The 17,305-nt window shown below is 33.1% G+C and overlaps 2 protein-coding genes and 1 long non-coding RNA gene across 5 annotated transcripts; 2 read left to right on the top strand and 1 right to left on the bottom strand.

Moving 5' to 3' along the window:
* Positions 1-4,454: 4,454 nt before the first annotated feature.
* On the bottom strand, positions 4,455-6,276 carry LOC147934426 (uncharacterized). Its single transcript, XR_015570640.1, has 2 exons — positions 5,993-6,276; positions 4,455-4,813 (listed from the first exon to the last, which is right to left on the bottom strand). It is a non-coding gene; the product is annotated as an uncharacterized LOC147934426 (long non-coding RNA).
* A 3,989-nt stretch (positions 6,277-10,265) lies between these two features.
* LOC104724145 (uncharacterized protein At1g66480-like) lies at positions 10,266-11,384 on the top strand. Its single transcript, XM_010442592.1, has 2 exons — positions 10,266-10,850; positions 11,331-11,384. The coding sequence occupies exons 1-2, from the start codon at positions 10,266-10,268 to the stop codon at positions 11,382-11,384; spliced, it is 639 nt and encodes a 212-aa protein (XP_010440894.1).
* A 780-nt stretch (positions 11,385-12,164) lies between these two features.
* LOC104724144 (5-oxoprolinase 1) lies at positions 12,165-16,997 on the top strand. Of its 3 annotated transcripts, none has more exons than XM_010442590.3 (3): positions 12,165-12,430; positions 12,608-16,105; positions 16,368-16,997. In XM_010442590.3, exons 2-3 carry the CDS (start codon positions 12,615-12,617, stop codon positions 16,678-16,680), a joined length of 3,804 nt encoding a protein of 1,267 aa, XP_010440892.2. In that variant the 5' UTR covers positions 12,165-12,430; positions 12,608-12,614; the 3' UTR covers positions 16,681-16,997. The 3 variants fall into 3 exon arrangements, with proteins under 3 accessions (XP_010440892.2, XP_010440891.2, XP_087327874.1); XM_010442589.3 differs by having other exon boundaries at positions 12,604-16,105; XM_087471748.1 differs by having other exon boundaries at positions 12,589-16,105.
* The last annotated feature ends 308 nt before the right edge of the window (positions 16,998-17,305 follow it).

Here is a 17,305-nt window from a genome sequence, read left to right as displayed (position 1 = left end):
TAATTAAACGAAATTATATGTCAGTTTGGGTTTACAAAAGAGTGATTGGGGTTTAGGGTTTAGATTTTACAATCAAAGAAATTTATATGTCGGTTTGGGTTTATATAATAGTTGTTAGGGTTTAGATTTTACAATTAAAGAAAATTATATGTCGGTTTGGGTTTATAAAAGAATGGTTAGGGTTTAGATTTTACAATTAAACAATATTGTATTTTAATTTGGGTTTTTATAAAAGAGTGGTTAGAATTTAAATTACACAATTAAACAAAATTATATCTCGATTTGGGTTTATAAAAATGTAATTTGGATTTAGATGTTATAATTAAAAACTATTATATAATGTTTATAATTAAAATTAAATTATAAAAAGATTTTGTTTCTTTAAATAATAATTTGTTTCATTAATTAAGAGGGGATGAATGATGAGTGAACCCAAGAATTGTTCCTTTTTTTTTTTGCAAAGAAAAAAACATGGTACCTGCCCTTCGGATTGGTTCCATTGCGATACCAGTTGCGAATAGTGTGTTCACATCAAATTCATACAAAGACCTCACTACCTCAGGAACACTTTTATTAGCTTAGCATTCTCATAGCAGAGACCCTATATGTACTTTGTACATCAGTTCCATCTTCATATTGACCCTACTACACAACGTGTCCAGAAGCAGCACCCACGTTTTCACCTACTACAATATAGCTACTATCTAAGCTTAGCGTTAAGACCAAACAACCTATTCTTGCTTTAAACTTACAATAACTCTTAAAAATGCCAAAAATAAACTCACTTGGCGTAGTACATCATTTCAATTTTGCTGATGGTTTTCCAAGACCATTAAAAATATTTTTTTCTATTAACAACATAAATACCGCAAGTTCCGGTTGATGACAAATTGACAACTCATCTTCACGATGGTGAACATGATACAAAACCACATGTCATCTTAATTTATCATTATTACAAATTTTTACTATAACCAATAAATTTATACTATCCTCATAGAGAAACCAACCACCAACCTGCTGTACATAGACTCAAATAATATAAAAAAAAACACCAGAGAATCAACTTACATTGACACCAGCTGTTTTACATCCTTCTTCATTGCATCTTTGTATTTATCATGTCCAATGGATCTCATGTAACTGGTTGCCCCATGAATTTGAAGCATCAACTACAGCCATCAGCAAGTAAAAAAGAGAACCTTGACTTAGTAATAGTATTTTATCTACCTTAGAATTGGATTATTAATTGACCTCAAACTTCGAGGTACATCCATGTTTCAACAATTAGTTGTTAGAAAGAGAACCACTCAAAGCAAAAATAGTAGAATCAGGTTGTGAATGGAATCATTCAAAAGGCGTTTTGCAATACATTTTTGTCAAAACCACACTAAAGTTACCAATCACACAAAAAGTTGTTCATCTGCGTTATTTTAAAAAAATAATAATAATAATGATTTGCGGTTTTGTCCAAAGGTTTATGCCTTGGAGCGTTTTTCTATCTGACTATGGTTATTATCCAGCGGTTTTGATGTAAAAAGTACTATAGTATTATTTTAATATTTTTTAATACATGCAAAAACAAAAACATACATTACTTCAAATACCTTTGTCTTTTCTCTAATAAATTATGTATAACAAAATAAATAATACATAATTAACATATGTAGGAAATAACTACAAAAATTTAATAATTTATAAATAATAATTTAGTTGTGGATAAAATAATTACATAAGAAGTTAAATTTTTTATTTAAATAATTTGGATATTTAAGTTTCAAAATAATTTTTATCAACACAACGCAGATAATAATTTACAATTATATTAATTATTTATATTTTTTACTAATTCATTTATACAATTATTTTTACTAATTTATTCATAATTATGTTAAATAAATTTTCTACAAAAAATGTATTTACAAAATCTATGAAAATATATGACACTTATAATTTATGTTAAATATATAAAAATATAAAAATATTTCATTTATTAAGACAAAACAAACTAATATATATAAATACACTAGTTATTAATAAAATAATATGAAATCTGCACTGCAAATAGTTTTTCACCAATCAAACATTGTTTTGTACCGCTTATTTTGTATTAACCGCACTTGTTCCGCAAATACATTTGACCCACACGTACCATAGTTCAACCGTACTGTATTATCAAATGATTTGTCCCGCACAACCAAATCCATTGTTACCATTAAGACCGTCAGAAGTTAATAAATCTAAACTCAATTTCATCTCTGTATTTTGCCCATGAAACGACGTCTTATATGTGTATGTTTCGTAAGTGGTTGTAAAGGAGCACACTTTCCAATCTTTTATGTGATTAATTTTGAGATTACATTGTATGATAACAATGCATATATAACTTATAAGACGTTCGGTGGAGAATATAATAAAGAGTTCAAATCCATGGGCAACCAAAATTTTAAAAATTTAAATTACAATTTTTTATGTTTGCATAAGAAGAGAAAGAGAGAGGGACGTACCTTTATACGACCAAGGATTCTAACAACAATGTCAACACTTCTCTTTAATTGTACTCTTGACCTGTTGTATAGCTATCACCTCCAAATGAACATATCCGAAACTGAGTTCTTAAAACACATGCTTTTCCTACTCAAACGAGCAAAACATCAAATATAGTGAGAATGTGGGGGAATATCTTAAGTGATTATGATAATAACTATTGATTTGATTAACATAAAGAAATTCACATCACTAATTGAGTTTCATCATCAACAGATCCGAATCTCGCCATTGATTCCAAACTTCATCAAAAACATTAGTAGAAGACCCGCTTTTCGTTTGGGATAAAGTTTTCGACCTAACTCTTCCAGTTCCTAAACATCAGAAACAAAACTTTCATATCTTCTTTTTAAGTTAAACAAAGTAATTTTACGAACAAAATTTTTACAATCACTAAGGCAATAAGATTAAATAAGAAGATCCAAAAATAACATAAGCGGGTAAAAAAAGATCTGCACGTTTATCCGATTAGAAAAATGATTAAAAGACAGTTTTATCCCTATCACATATTCTTTATTTTGGCTGGCTTCTTATGGCACTCTAATGTAATCTATATTAACATTTTCACAGCAACTTTAGTAAATACGACTTGAAGTTGAGAATTATTTACAATCCTATGTCATTGGCATTTATTATTTTTTCACTTATTTAGCAACAAAAAATCGAGTCAATCATCCCAAAATCATCCCAAGAATCTCTACCATATCTATGCAATAATCGATTTCAAGATATAAAGTTATGGAAAGCCTATAAATCAGCTATATTCGATTTTGTATGTCCTTAATTACTCACCACATTTAATTTTAATATATAAACAAATTCGAATACAGAAACAAATTAATGGCTAGGAAAAATATCAAATCACATAAACTTGGCATATTCCCTAAAAATAAATATTATGCAATATTTAATCCCTAATTACGTGGTAATCAATTAAATATGTTGTGTGTTAAGTGGTGAAAAAATAAACCTAATTAATTGCCTATAAATAATTGGTCCTTAATCCCAAGTTAGCACCACCAACAACATCAATCATCAGTCTCTTCCTTCCAATACCAACGTGAGTACGAAACAAATCTGGTGATCCTCAGTCTGCTTCGTTATTTTCCGATAAGAGCTTTTTTTTGTGAAAAAGAAATCTCAGAGAAGTGTCGTAGAGAACCTCTGAATCTGAACAGATTCAAACCATTTTATATGATAAGATCGATTGTCAATTTGTGATGATGCAAAAGTATTCATACTGCTAAATATTTCACTTTTTTGTTCCTTATAAGTATATTTTTTTGTTAGAGCAATATATATGTTTCGCTTCTAAATGTCATTATCCTTTTTTTCAGTGGATTGTGATGATGTAACTAATTAATTTTGGCAATATATACATATTCTTGTGTGTGGATCATCAACGTGATTAGTGTCTGATTTGAATATAGGGGATTAAGTGATGAAATATATAAAAAGAAGACGAAAACTTTAAGCAATTTGTAAATACAACTCATAACAAATTACACAAGTCTATTTGAAAAACAATTCCTCAAGCAGATTTAACAAGTCTGTTTAACTTTTTTTTCCTTCATATTTTACCTTAGAACATACAAAAAACAGTTACCTTATAAACCATAAGATCTATTGGAGAAAACAAAGTCAACAACCCGAGAGAGTGTAATACAATACGAGTTTGAAACAATATTACTAAAAAAATTAAAATATCATTAATCTCATATTTCAACATGGATAAAATCATCATATTACTATTATTTTAACAACACCAATATAGGGCATGCACAATTAAACTAATTTAATAAAAATTGGTATTATGTAATCTTAATAATTATTAATAAACTCCAACAAAATCTGTAAATTCCAAAAAATGTGAATTCCAAAAAAGAAATGTTTTACACCGTGGGTTAAAATATAATAATAATTTTTACAAATTATAAATATTTAAACTTTATAAGATTTATAAATATTTAAACTTTATATGAATTATAAATATATCATATAACTTACAAATCCTGCTAGATGTGTCATTTATAGAGTTAATCTCAGAATTATAAATGTTTTTTTACTGACAAAAAAAAATGTTTTTTTGACTAAAAAGAGAACGAATAACTCTCTTCTCCCTCTTTACTTTCGCGTACTCCTCTGTCTCTTTCTTCTGTCCTTTGTCCTTCTCTTCTGAGCAGTAGCAGCAGCGGGAGAGTCGGTAAGTCAATTGAAAGAGATGCTCATCTACTTTGGTTAACTCGGTATCAAATACAAATATATCCTGTTACACAATATAAATATTATCGAGTAAATCAAATTTAGTCCTATATGAGTAATATCAACAATGTTACTAACTTTGTGATAATAAAATTAAATTTGTGTAAATACAGATTTTAGCAATTTAAAATATGCACAATACTAAAAAAGCAACAACATTTTATGGAAATTTTTATTTATCCACGGGTCCAAACCTAGACTAAAAATAATCATAAGTATGTGATGGGAATTAGGGTTAATATTAGTACACTTATATATTTTTGCAGGTTGGTTAAAAAAATACAAGCAAAATACACTTATATATTTTTATTTTCACAACAACTAATTTTGATTGATTAAATTCCAAAATAAATGAATTGAAATTAATTAAATTCCAAACGAAAATAATATAGGTAGATAGATAAAGCAAATAAATTACAAACATCTCAATATTATTATAATTTTTTTTTAAATATATCTATATATATATATATATTTTATCAACTTTTAAAAATATATATTTGATCCAACATAATATTTTGGTGTAAGTTATATTAAATATTTTTAAAAAATAATATAATCATGCGGTGTACCGCGGGTTAAAATCTAGTTTTTAACAAAATTGATGTTTGTTTGAAAAGTGTCTTTTCGTTTTATAGGAGGGATATGATAATAAGGAAATACAAATATTGATATATTATACAAGCAATTCTCATAAATACCACTAAAATTTTTTTTACCAAAAAAAAAACCACTAAATTATTTTTTTTCTAAAAATACCACTTTTAATTTCATTTTTCAAAAATACCACTAAAATGAGTCCTTTTTCAAAATACCACAAAAAAATTAAACTCAAACTTTAATATTCAAACCTAAACCTTGAATTCTAAACACTAAACTCTTCTTCTAAAAACAATACCCTAAATCTAAAATTGTCAACCCAAACCTAAAAAACAAAAATTTACATTATCAAAAATTAATATTTTTTGGAGTTTGTGGTATTTTTGGAAAAACAAACTTTTCTGGCATTTTGAAACAAATCAACAACATACATCACAAGCAAGAAACAAATCAGCAACATACATCACAAGCAAGAAACAAATCAGCAACATACATCACAAGCAAGAAACAAATCAAGGATTAGGGGTCTACAACAATCAGTAACTTCCAGCCCAAGCTATAAAACAAATCTAGGTTTCCTTACCTATAATGGCCTGGACGATGGGCTACGGCTGCTCCAGTGTCACCGGGTGATATCTCCGGTGACACACGGTGGCGGAATAACCAGCGGTGGTGACCGACGGTGGTGAAGGCTCACGTTCTTCTTAGCAACGCTTCTTCTTCACGAGACTCACGACAACAACAAGGCCTCTCGATAACTTTCTTCTTAGTAATAACATCACCAACAACAAGATCACGACTTCAGATCTCCAAGAATCAAGATTAAGCTGCTAGTGTGTTTTTAGGGTTAGGTTTGCGTTTCTCTTTGACGGCAAAATGGAGAAGGATATACATATACAACACACGACATTCCTTTTGTCGTTTTAACCATTCTGCTCCATTTGGGCCTTTTAATGGACTGATCTTAGTAACAGAATAAACTGGCCCAACTATTAAAATCGGGATGTTAGAGTATATGCATTCGTACAACAAGTGTAAGTTTCTCAGATACATTATTTTATTATTTTAATAGATTTTATAAAATTTAATTTTTAATTTAAATTTAAAAAAATAAAAAATAAAACAAAACTAATAGAATGGTGACATGTATGAGAGAAGTCTCTCACCAAGTTTCTTATAGTTTCTCATATGAGAATCGTTTTTCTTTACTCTCTAACTTTTTATTATTTTTATTTTTTATATTGTTGAGAATCAGGTTGAGAAACCCCCAATGCACATATTCTTACAAGTCTAGTCTTCAAATCTGCAATTCTCTAAAGCAACCTTCACGCACACATCACACAGACGAACAAAGAAGCTTGATCACACAAGCACTAAAAACCGCGAAACTAAGCCGCACACAATGAGAAAGCTCTCTACGATTTTTATCCGTTATGCCTCAGCTCTCTTGCCTCTCTAAGACCTGCCCAACACCTCTTTATTCCAACACCTCTTTATATATTATCCATCAAGACTTCCTAATCACCATAGGAAAAGATTTCCAAATGTCATATGAATTTTTATTTTTTCTTTTTGCTATTTTACTATTCCATGTAAAACTCCAATTTAATCAACCAAGAAAATATTAATTTTCCTCTTCAATACATCCTTAAACCAACCTTCAATATTGCCTTCTCAACCCTTCTAAAAACTTCTCAAGCACATAAAACATCAGCAATCATGTATCACGTTTTTTCTTACACAGACACTACTTTAGACAAACCAATACATCTTTAGTTACCAATCAAAGCCACAAATGCATATTGTTTTGTTTTCTTTTTGTAAGAACCATGAATGCATATCTTATTATATAAAGCTTGATTCTCAAAGTTAGTAACTCACCAGATCGTGACACATGTTAGTTTTAACGATGAGAGATCAAAGTTAAAAACTCACCAAATCGTGACACGTGTCAGTTTTAACGATTAAATATCCAAGTTAGTAACTCATCATATCGTGACACATGTCAATTTTAACGATCAGAAATCACAATTTTCAAGTTTGGTAAAACGAAGCATAAGATAATTGTAATTTTATTATATTAAAATTTTTTTGTTAATCCTAAAAGGAAAAGGATTGTAAATACAGCCCTCTATATAAGCAAATAGATAATGACATATTTTACATAAAAAAAAAGTAATTTCTACTAGCTTTGTTTTTCTTGGTAAAATTTTCTTCTTTGTTTTTTATTAACCTTTTTTTTGACACATCATTGTTCTTGAATAAGTCTTTAAAGCAATTTTTTGGTTGTCTAATCAAAGCAACTATATAAAAAGATTCCTAGATATTACCACATGTTTTCATAGTCGTTTCTTTGAATGTTGTTTCGTTTCTCAATTTCATAATGAATACTACACAATCTTTGACTTTGAAGTGTTAACAAAGTTTCTTATGCATAATAACTAAGGTTTTTGCGATTAACAAATTTCTCGCTGTGTTATTGTTATTTCAATTAATTTACAGGACAAGTAGCATAAAAAAAATGAATACACAAATTCAAGATAACAGTAGAGATTATATAACACTACATCAACTAAGCAGAAAGCGTTCTTATCGTTGTATATATTAAAAATGTTAATTCTAAATTTATTAAAATTTTAAAAAATAAAAATGTAAAAATTCAAAACCTACAATTAAAAGGCTTTATATAAAAGTAAAGTAGAGAAAAGAAAACTTAATTTTATTTAAAATATTTTAAAGAAAAAAAAACCTTTGTAAACTTCCAAATATAAAACAAAACTATTAACAGATTTAAAAATATTAAAAGGCAATTATAAGAAAATTATTAAATTTAAACAGCTTTAAAATTTTAAAAAGATCATTATAAGGAAATTATATATATATATCATAAAATTTGAAATTATAATATATTTTATTTATTTTAATTTTAAGTTTCTAATTTTACAAGAAAAATGATTACTTTTTATATAAAATAAAAAATGATTTTGAAAATATACAATTAATTACTGTTTCTAAAAAAATGTAAATACTCACCTTTACATAAAGAAAAAGATGGTTGAAGTAAAAAAAAAAAAAGATCGTCTCATATTTTTTTCACCAATCAAATAATTTATTCAAAAAGATTGTTGTTGTAATATATAAGATAGGAGTATGTAATATTAACGTATGTGTTTTTTTAACTATAAAAATATTAAAGTGAAGAAACATATAATAGGTTATTTAATGTGTTCATAAAGACAATTTATTGGTAGTAGTAGTAAAGACTAAAGAGTATATTTAAACAGTAAAATATATTTTTGTGTACAAATATACTTTTAGTGGTAATGTATATATTTTATAACTAAAAGTTTATCTCTTTACTTTTATACACTATTTTTACTTATGAAAAGAATTAAATATATATTTTTTATTAAATTTAATTTTATTTTAATAATTTTGAACTCATCTACAACTATTTTCTTTAACTAAAAGTGTATCTATTTACTTTTTTTTTTCAACCAAACAATCAATTAATAGGAAATTCTTCGATTAGTTGTCCAAGCTGGAGAGAAGGGGTTTACAAAAGAAACTTCAGAGATAAGAGAACGCGAAGAACGAGCAAGACAATCTGCCTTCGTATTTGACGCACGCAGGATCCAAGAGATATAGAATAGTGGGAAGGACTCTAGTGAGTTAAACTCATCGAGCAGGTTGGAGAAGGACGACCAATCTTTAGGCACTGCACAATAGTGAGTAACTCAGCACAATCAGTCTCGAAATGTTGACAAGCAATCCCTGCAGCACGTATCCGCTCCATGGCCCACAACAATGCTTCTAACTCTGAATGTAGGGGGAGGGGCTCCGTCTTAGACACTTAGCCCCCAACAACAAGGTTCGCTCCTCACCAACGCAACACCACCAGCCCAATATTTAATGCACATTGGTTACTTTCCAAGAACCATCAATCTGATAACCAGGTAAAGAAACCTGGACATCCAAATACGGAGATGGAATTGACATGACCGCCGTAAAAGAGAGTGCCTCTTCCCAGGCTAACTTATCGCCCAAAGTCTGAGCAATTATATCATTCGCCTCGATCTCTAAACCTTGAAAACATTTTTTATTTATGGCCTTCCAGATTGCCCATAAAATCCATGGTAATTGAATAAGTTGATCAGGTTCACATTGGATAACCATCTGACAAGACCAAAGTCGGAGATATATCCCAAACTTCACACGAGCGAGGGCATTCAAAGAAAACATAATTAATAGTCTCAATCGTAGAATCTCATCTTTTATACTAAATATCATATTGGATAACTCCGTGTATCAATTTATTTTTGTAGATAGTTTTTATTTATTAATAATATTTATTTTATATTCTTTATTAAATTTAATTTTATTTTAAAAACTCTAAATCCGCGCATGGGATGGACGGGTCCTAATCTAGGTTTTTATAAAAAGTTGTATTAATGCATATACGATGGAAATTTGGGATAGGACGAAAGCTAGAATAAAATTTCTTGTGGATATGGCGGCCGAGTATAATTTGGATAACCGCCTAACAGAAATTAATATATAACATACGTACCTAGTCATTAATATTAAGATCATCTTGGCGACTACTGATTGCTTGCTTTTTAAATTAGCAAGTAAAAAAGCTATGAGCAAATGTATCGAGATGGACCGACTTTTTCACATAATTAGTTAATTAAATTTCAACGTTAAGACTTTATTTAAAAAAAAAATAGGAATCTCCAGAGAATTTCAAAGCTTCACACACCAATCAAAAACTTCAACCAAACCTCCTCAACATATAAAAAGATAGCTCATGCTTTGTGAGATCTATACATTTAAAACAATAAAGGAAACAAAAAATGGGAAACACTATAATGGTGAGAAGAAACAAGGTGAAAGTTATGAAGATCGACGGTGATATTTTCCGGCTCAAAACTCCGGTAACAGCGAGTGACGCCACGAAGGAGTATCCCGGACATGTGCTGCTAGACCCGGAGACCGTGAAATGGTTAGGAGTTCGCGCCAAACCGCTAGAGCCAAATAAGATCTTAAGGCCGAATAAAACGTATTTTCTGGTGGACCTTCTGTTGGTAGATAAGAGGAATAAGCTTCCCTACCGGAGAGTTATGTCTGGTAATATACATGTTGGCGCCAAGGAGCGTCTAGAGATGTTAATGCTTTCTAGGAGAACGGTTTCCGACATCGGTGTCGGTAGTTTAGAATGTGGAGATGGGCCTGGACCTGGGCGGACGAGGGTGACACTAAGGCTACCTAGGTCTCACATCACGAAGTTAATGGGAGACTGCCAAGATGCTTCCGAAGTCGCGGCCAGGATTGCAAGAGTTCATTTGGAGAGCTCCGGTGAGATACAAGCCGGAGATAACGATGGCTTACGTCGGAAAATTGGAATCTTTGAGAAAAAGAACCATTACAAAGCACAAGAGGTAAATAACGACGAGAAGTTATCACAATATGTTAAATATATCTTAATATCAAATTTAGAAACCATGCATTTTAAATTTATAACACACATGCACTAACATAGCATGTATAAGATTAACAGTATATGTACATGTAAACGCAAACAAGTACGGAATTCAGACGTTGGCTTTAAACTCTAAATGACTAAATCGGATCCAACTTCATACTTTGAAACAATTACGTTAACTTGGTTTAAATCTTGATCACATGATTGATTCACATCTTAAAGTAGTAATATTAATATTCCTTATAATGTGTGCTTCTTTATCTATGTAAAGGTTATATTTCTCCAAGACGTACTGTATATCTCATCAAAATGACCTCTTGTCAAATTACTATACTTGGGGTCAACAAACAAATTGCATTTAGTTGTGCGTAATTAATAACATTGATTAACAAAAACGGAAACTAAATTAAATTTTGCTGTGTCAAATAATATGCAGAAGCACGTAAGTTTCGCAGAGAAAGGAGGGAGAGCAGAGATCGTTGTTTTATAATACATCGCACGATTCAGTGTTTTCCATAGTGTATCTTGGTTACAAAGATTTATGAGTTTCGGCTCAAAACTCCGAAGTTGCAAAAAAAAAAAGAAAAAAGATGAGCCATCAATTATTCTCCGTAAACTTTTTTTCCTTATTAAACGTATTTTGTACATTGGTAGCACTCATTATTTTTGTTTTCAATGTTGGGTTGTTATTATTATATATATTTTTTCTGTAACACCACTAACACACGTGTGAAAAACTCTCAAAAGTTTATGAAGAGTGATATATAACTCTATGTGGCCGACAAAAAAAATATATATATATATAACTCCATGTTTAACATGCATCCACGGTCCACCAATAATTATCTTTAAAAAGATATGCAAAGCTATCTAATCCCAAATGTATTCCTTTGTTCCTAATTGATCCATGTTTTGAAAGAAAAGGTTTCAAAAGATTACTTGTTCTTTATTCTCATTTCATATTCATGCTATTTCTTACTTTAAAAAAAAACTTGTATAACATTCATTAAAAACAAAATTTAAAATGTCATTTTAAAACATTTCTTAATCTGTGTGAAAATTCAAAAAAAAAAAAAAGGATTAATAAAGAACATAGATCAAGTATGATTTGTTAGCGTAATTAAAACCTTTGATAAAACATACTTGATTAAGTTCTAAGTTGAACTTCTAACCAATTGGTAATCAAACCGGAAAAGCAAAAGATCCTTACACAAAATGGTCCAAACCTGTATGATTTTATTATTATTAGGCTCATTATTTTATTGTCGGCAAATCAGTAGTGTAATTAAAAACATGCTCAACTAAACGATTTTACAAAATCTACATAAAATTATCCGGTTAACATTTAACCAACGAAAAACCGAAATGGTTTAGTTAGTCAAACCTGAAAACCAAAAGAAGCTGGCGTTAATGGGGAGATCCTTCATATCTCAATCTCATCATCAATCATCATCACCTGATCCATCTTCATCATCATCCTCCCACTTCAGTGTTGACGCTCTCTTCTAACAACTCGACCCTTCAGCGATCTTCAAGGTATTTCCATGGCTATCTTGATTTTGATACATATGCTTGACTCTCCTCGTTTCATTTTAATTGATCTCTTAACATCGTTGTTGTTGTGTTGTGTCATGGTGATTAGCGAAGTTTAGTTGTTGGGTTGATTTGATTAAGCTTTATATATGTGGTTTGAGTTGTGATTGATGCAGATAGGTGTGAGATGGGGACTGTAATTGAAGGGAAGCTGAGGTTTTGTATAGACAGGGGAGGTACATTCACTGATGTGTATGCTGAGATTCCAGGGCATTCTGATGGACGTGTGTTGAAGCTTTTATCAGTGGATCCATCGAACTACGATGATGCTCCAGTTGAAGGAATCAGGAGGATACTTGAGGAGTACACAGGGAAGAAGATACCAAGAACGTCTAAGATACCTACTGATAAGATTCAGTGGATCAGGATGGGTACAACTGTGGCAACTAATGCGTTGTTGGAGAGGAAAGGGGAAAGGATAGCTTTATGTGTTACTAAAGGGTTTAAAGATTTGTTGCAGATTGGTAATCAAGCTCGGCCTGATATCTTTGATCTTACTGTGGCGAAACCGTCGAATCTTTATGAAGAGGTGATTGAGGTTGATGAAAGAGTTGAGCTTGCGCTTGATGGTGATGATGATGATGATTCAGGGTCTTTGATTAAAGGAGTTTCTGGTGAGCTTCTTAGAGTTGTGAAGCCGTTTGATGAAGAAGGTTTGAAACCGTTGTTGAAGGGTTTGCTTGATAAAGGGATAAGTTGTTTGGCTGTTGTTTTGATGCACTCGTATACTTTTCCAAAGCATGAGATGGCTGTTGAGAAGTTGGCTTTAGAGTTGGGTTTTAGACATGTGTCCTTGTCTTCTGCGTTGACACCCATGGTTCGGGCTGTTCCTCGGGGTCTAACAGCCACTGTGGATGCTTACCTGACACCGGTGATTAAAGAGTATTTATCCGGTTTCATTTCCAAGTTTGATGATGATCTTGGGAAAGTGAATGTTCTATTTATGCAATCTGATGGAGGCTTGGCACCGGAAAGTAGGTTTTCAGGGCACAAAGCTGTGTTATCAGGTCCAGCAGGAGGAGTTGTTGGTTACTCACAGACACTTTTTGGTCTTGAAACTGAGAAACCGCTGATTGGATTTGATATGGGTGGTACATCAACAGATGTTAGCCGTTATGATGGAAGTTATGAGCAAGTCATAGAAACTCAGATTGCTGGGACAATCATACAAGCGCCACAACTTGACATAAACACTGTTGCTGCTGGTGGTGGGTCGAAACTAAAGTTTCAGTTTGGTGCTTTCCGGGTAGGACCTGATTCTGTGGGTGCGCACCCAGGTCCAGTTTGCTACCGGAAAGGAGGGGACTTAGCAGTTACTGATGCAAACCTCGTTTTGGGGTTTGTTATTCCTGATTATTTTCCATCCATCTTTGGGCCTAACGAAGATCAACCCTTAGATGTAGCAGCAACACGAGTAGCATTTGAAAAGCTTGCAGGACAGATTAATTCATATAGAAAGAGCCAGGATCCATCTGCAAAGGACATGACAGTGGAGGAAACAGCAATGGGATTTATTAGTGTTGCTAATGAGACGATGTGTCGTCCCATACGGCAACTGACAGAGATGAAGGGTCATGAAACAAAGAATCATGCACTTGCATGCTTTGGAGGTGCTGGACCGCAACATGCTTGTGCAATTGCTAGGTCTTTGGGCATGAAAGAAGTTCTTGTTCACAGATACTGCGGAATTTTGAGTGCTTATGGAATGGGTTTGGCAGATGTTATTGAAGATGCTCAGGAGCCATATTCAGCTGTTTATGGCCCTGAAACTCTTTCAGAGGCCTATAGAAGGGAAAATCTATTACTAGGAGAAGTGAGAAAGAAGCTCCAGGAGCAGGGTTTTGAGGATGAAAATATCTCCACTGAGACGTATTTGAATATAAGATATGACGGCACAGATACAGCGATCATGGTAAAGGGTAAAAAAACTGGAGATGGCTCGGCATTTGATTATGCTGCAGAGTTTCTCAAGCTTTTCGAGCAAGAGTATGGATTTAAACTTCAAAACAGAGATCTCCTCATATGTGATGTTCGGGTTAGGGGAATTGGAGTGACTAGTATATTAAAACCACGGGCAGTTGAAGCTGCCCCTGGTACTCCTAAGGTTGAGAGGCACTACAAGGTTTACTTTGAAGGTGGATGGCATGACACACCGTTGTTCAAGTTGGAGAACTTAGGTTTTGGCCATGAGATTCCTGGCCCTGCGATCATCATGAACGGGAATAGTACAGTTATTGTAGAACCTCAGTGCAAAGCCATCATCACAAAATATGGGAACATTAAAATCGAGATAGAGTCTGCAACTAGCAGTGTAAAGCTTGCAGAGAATGTTGCAGATGTTGTTCAGCTGTCCATCTTCAATCACAGATTCATGGGTATAGCTGAGCAAATGGGAAGAACCTTGCAACGTACTTCCATATCAACAAATATCAAGGAAAGGTTGGATTTTTCTTGCGCCTTGTTTAGTCCTGATGGCGGCTTAGTTGCTAATGCGCCACATGTTCCAGTTCATCTGGGTGCCATGTCGAGTACAGTTCGCTGGCAGCTCAAACATTGGGGTGAAAATCTGAACGAAGGAGATGTTTTAGTAACTAATCATCCTTGCGCCGGTGGTAGCCATTTGCCTGATATAACCGTTATCACGCCTGTTTTTGACAACGGGAAGCTTGTGTTCTTCGTGGCTAGTAGAGGTCACCATGCAGAAGTTGGAGGCATAACTCCAGGAAGCATGCCCCCGTTCTCAAAGGCTATTTGGGAAGAAGGTGCTGCTATAAAATCATTTAAAGTTGTTGAAAAAGGTGTTTTCCAGGAAGAAGGAATCGTTAAACTTCTTCAATTCCCTTCTTCTGATGAGACAACAATTAAGATTCCGGGAACCAGAAGGATTCAGGACAATCTATCGGATCTTCAAGCTCAGATAGCTGCAAACCAAAGAGGAATTGCTCTAATTAAAGAGCTGATTGAGCAATATGGACTTGGAACTGTTCAGGCTTACATGAAATACGTGCAGCTTAACGCAGAAGAAGCAGTGAGAGAAATGCTGAAGTCTGTTGCTAATAGAGTCTCATCGGAAACGCCTAAATCAAGGGTTGGTAATTCCGTGACCATAGAAGAAGAGGATTACATGGATGATGGATCCGTGATTCACTTAAAACTCACAATCGATGCTGAAAAAGGAGAAGCCTTCTTTGATTTTACAGGCACAAGCCCGGAAGTCTACGGTAACTGGAATGCCCCAGAAGCAGTTACATCTGCAGCAGTTATTTACTGCCTCCGCTGTCTGGTTAATGTTGACATTCCACTAAACCAAGGCTGCTTAGCTCCGGTTGAAATTCGCATACCCGCTGGTTCTTTCCTGTCTCCAAGCGAGAAAGCAGCTGTTGTTGGAGGCAACGTTCTAACATCCCAGAGAGTTACAGATGTTGTTCTAACGGCTTTCCAGGCTTGTGCTTGTTCCCAAGGATGCATGAATAATCTCACATTTGGAGACGACACATTTGGGTACTATGAGACCATTGGTGGAGGATGCGGAGCTGGACCGACATGGGACGGGACAAGCGGAGTCCAATGCCATATGACTAACACTCGGATGACTGATCCCGAGATCTTCGAGCAAAGGTACTGAACTCTCAATTAACTTGTTAGATTTCTAGCTACATGCTAAGCTATTAAGAAAGCTACAATCCACTTCAAACTCAATTAGGATAATTACAATTCAATTCTAGTGGACATAAGAAGCAAACAAAAATAGATTTAATAAGATTCAATTCTAGCCTTCAATTCTAGCCCAGACTTGTTTTTCCGAAATCCAAAACAAAAGACTGCGAAAAGCCGAATGGTCAGAACTACTTTTACTTTACTAAGACATGGGTTTTACCAGGTACCCTGTTCTGTTGCATAGATTTGGATTGAGAGAGAATAGTGGAGGCAATGGGTTGCATAAAGGAGGGGATGGATTAGTGAGAGAGATAGAGTTTAGAAAGCCTGTGGTGGTTAGTATCCTCTCAGAGAGACGAGTTCACTCGCCACGAGGATTGAACGGTGGCCAAAACGGAGTTCGTGGAGCAAACTATCTCATCACTAGAGACAAACGGAGAATCTACCTTGGTGGTAAGAATACCGTACACGTGGAAGCCGGTGACATCCTACAGATTCTTACCCCGGGCGGTGGTGGATTTGGCGCCGATGTTTAAACAATTCATCTTTTCCTCGTAAGTCTCTTGTAGAACTTCATTACTTCTTCAGTGCTCACATAATCCTCTTAGTGGTTTATGTGTCTTTTTAATCTTTCGATGTCCCTTGGCCGGACATTCGTTGGAGGTTTGGCCACTTTGGGTAAATAAGGATCAGATTCTTGATTCAAAAAGAACAAGGTAATGATATTGTTGTAGTGAATAAGTTTAGTAGCTGATGTTATGTTTTTATGTTGTTCTTTAAGGATTCAGACATTTGTACAAACACTTCGTTTTAAGTACAGCTTTGTTTTATTCGTTTAGCAAACGAAGCAAAATTGGTCTGTCTTTTTATAAAAGTTATATAATAATAACAATCTAGAAAATGTTTTATATGAATGTTTTTGATAACTCTTTGTAATTTTTTTAATTTTAGATTTTACGCGGCATATTCAAAAGTTCAAACTTATTCAACATCTTTCCGAGTCAAAATAGTGAAAATTATTAACTCTACAAATATAATAGGTGAAACGACTCATATCTCTGATTTACTTAGGGATTAAAGCTACAACTACAAGAGCTTATATTGAGGAAACAACTCAGACGTCTAGTCCGACACATCTTAGGCTACAAATAGTATGAAAAC

Source organism: Camelina sativa, chromosome 11 (assembly GCF_030686135.1).
Source record: "Camelina sativa cultivar CO46 ecotype springtype chromosome 11, ASM3068613v1".
NCBI lineage: Eukaryota > Viridiplantae > Streptophyta > Magnoliopsida > Brassicales > Brassicaceae > Camelina > Camelina sativa.
Note: the sequence above shows the minus strand (reverse complement) of the source record. Positions and strands in the feature narration are given on the sequence as shown.

Bases quoted from the DNA above. Each gene is read 5' to 3' on its own strand.
- LOC104724145 (XM_010442592.1), top strand. From the start codon at position 10,266: ATGGGAAACACTATAATGGTGAGAAGAAACAAGGTGAAAGTTATGAAG. The intron at 10,851-11,330 runs GTAAATAACGAC...AATAATATGCAG, and splicing joins ACCATTACAAAGCACAAGAG to AAGCACGTAAGTTTCGCAGA.
- LOC104724144 (XM_010442590.3), top strand. From the start codon at position 12,615: ATGGGGACTGTAATTGAAGGGAAGCTGAGGTTTTGTATAGACAGGGGA. The intron at 16,106-16,367 runs GTACTGAACTCT...GGGTTTTACCAG, and splicing joins CCCGAGATCTTCGAGCAAAG to GTACCCTGTTCTGTTGCATA.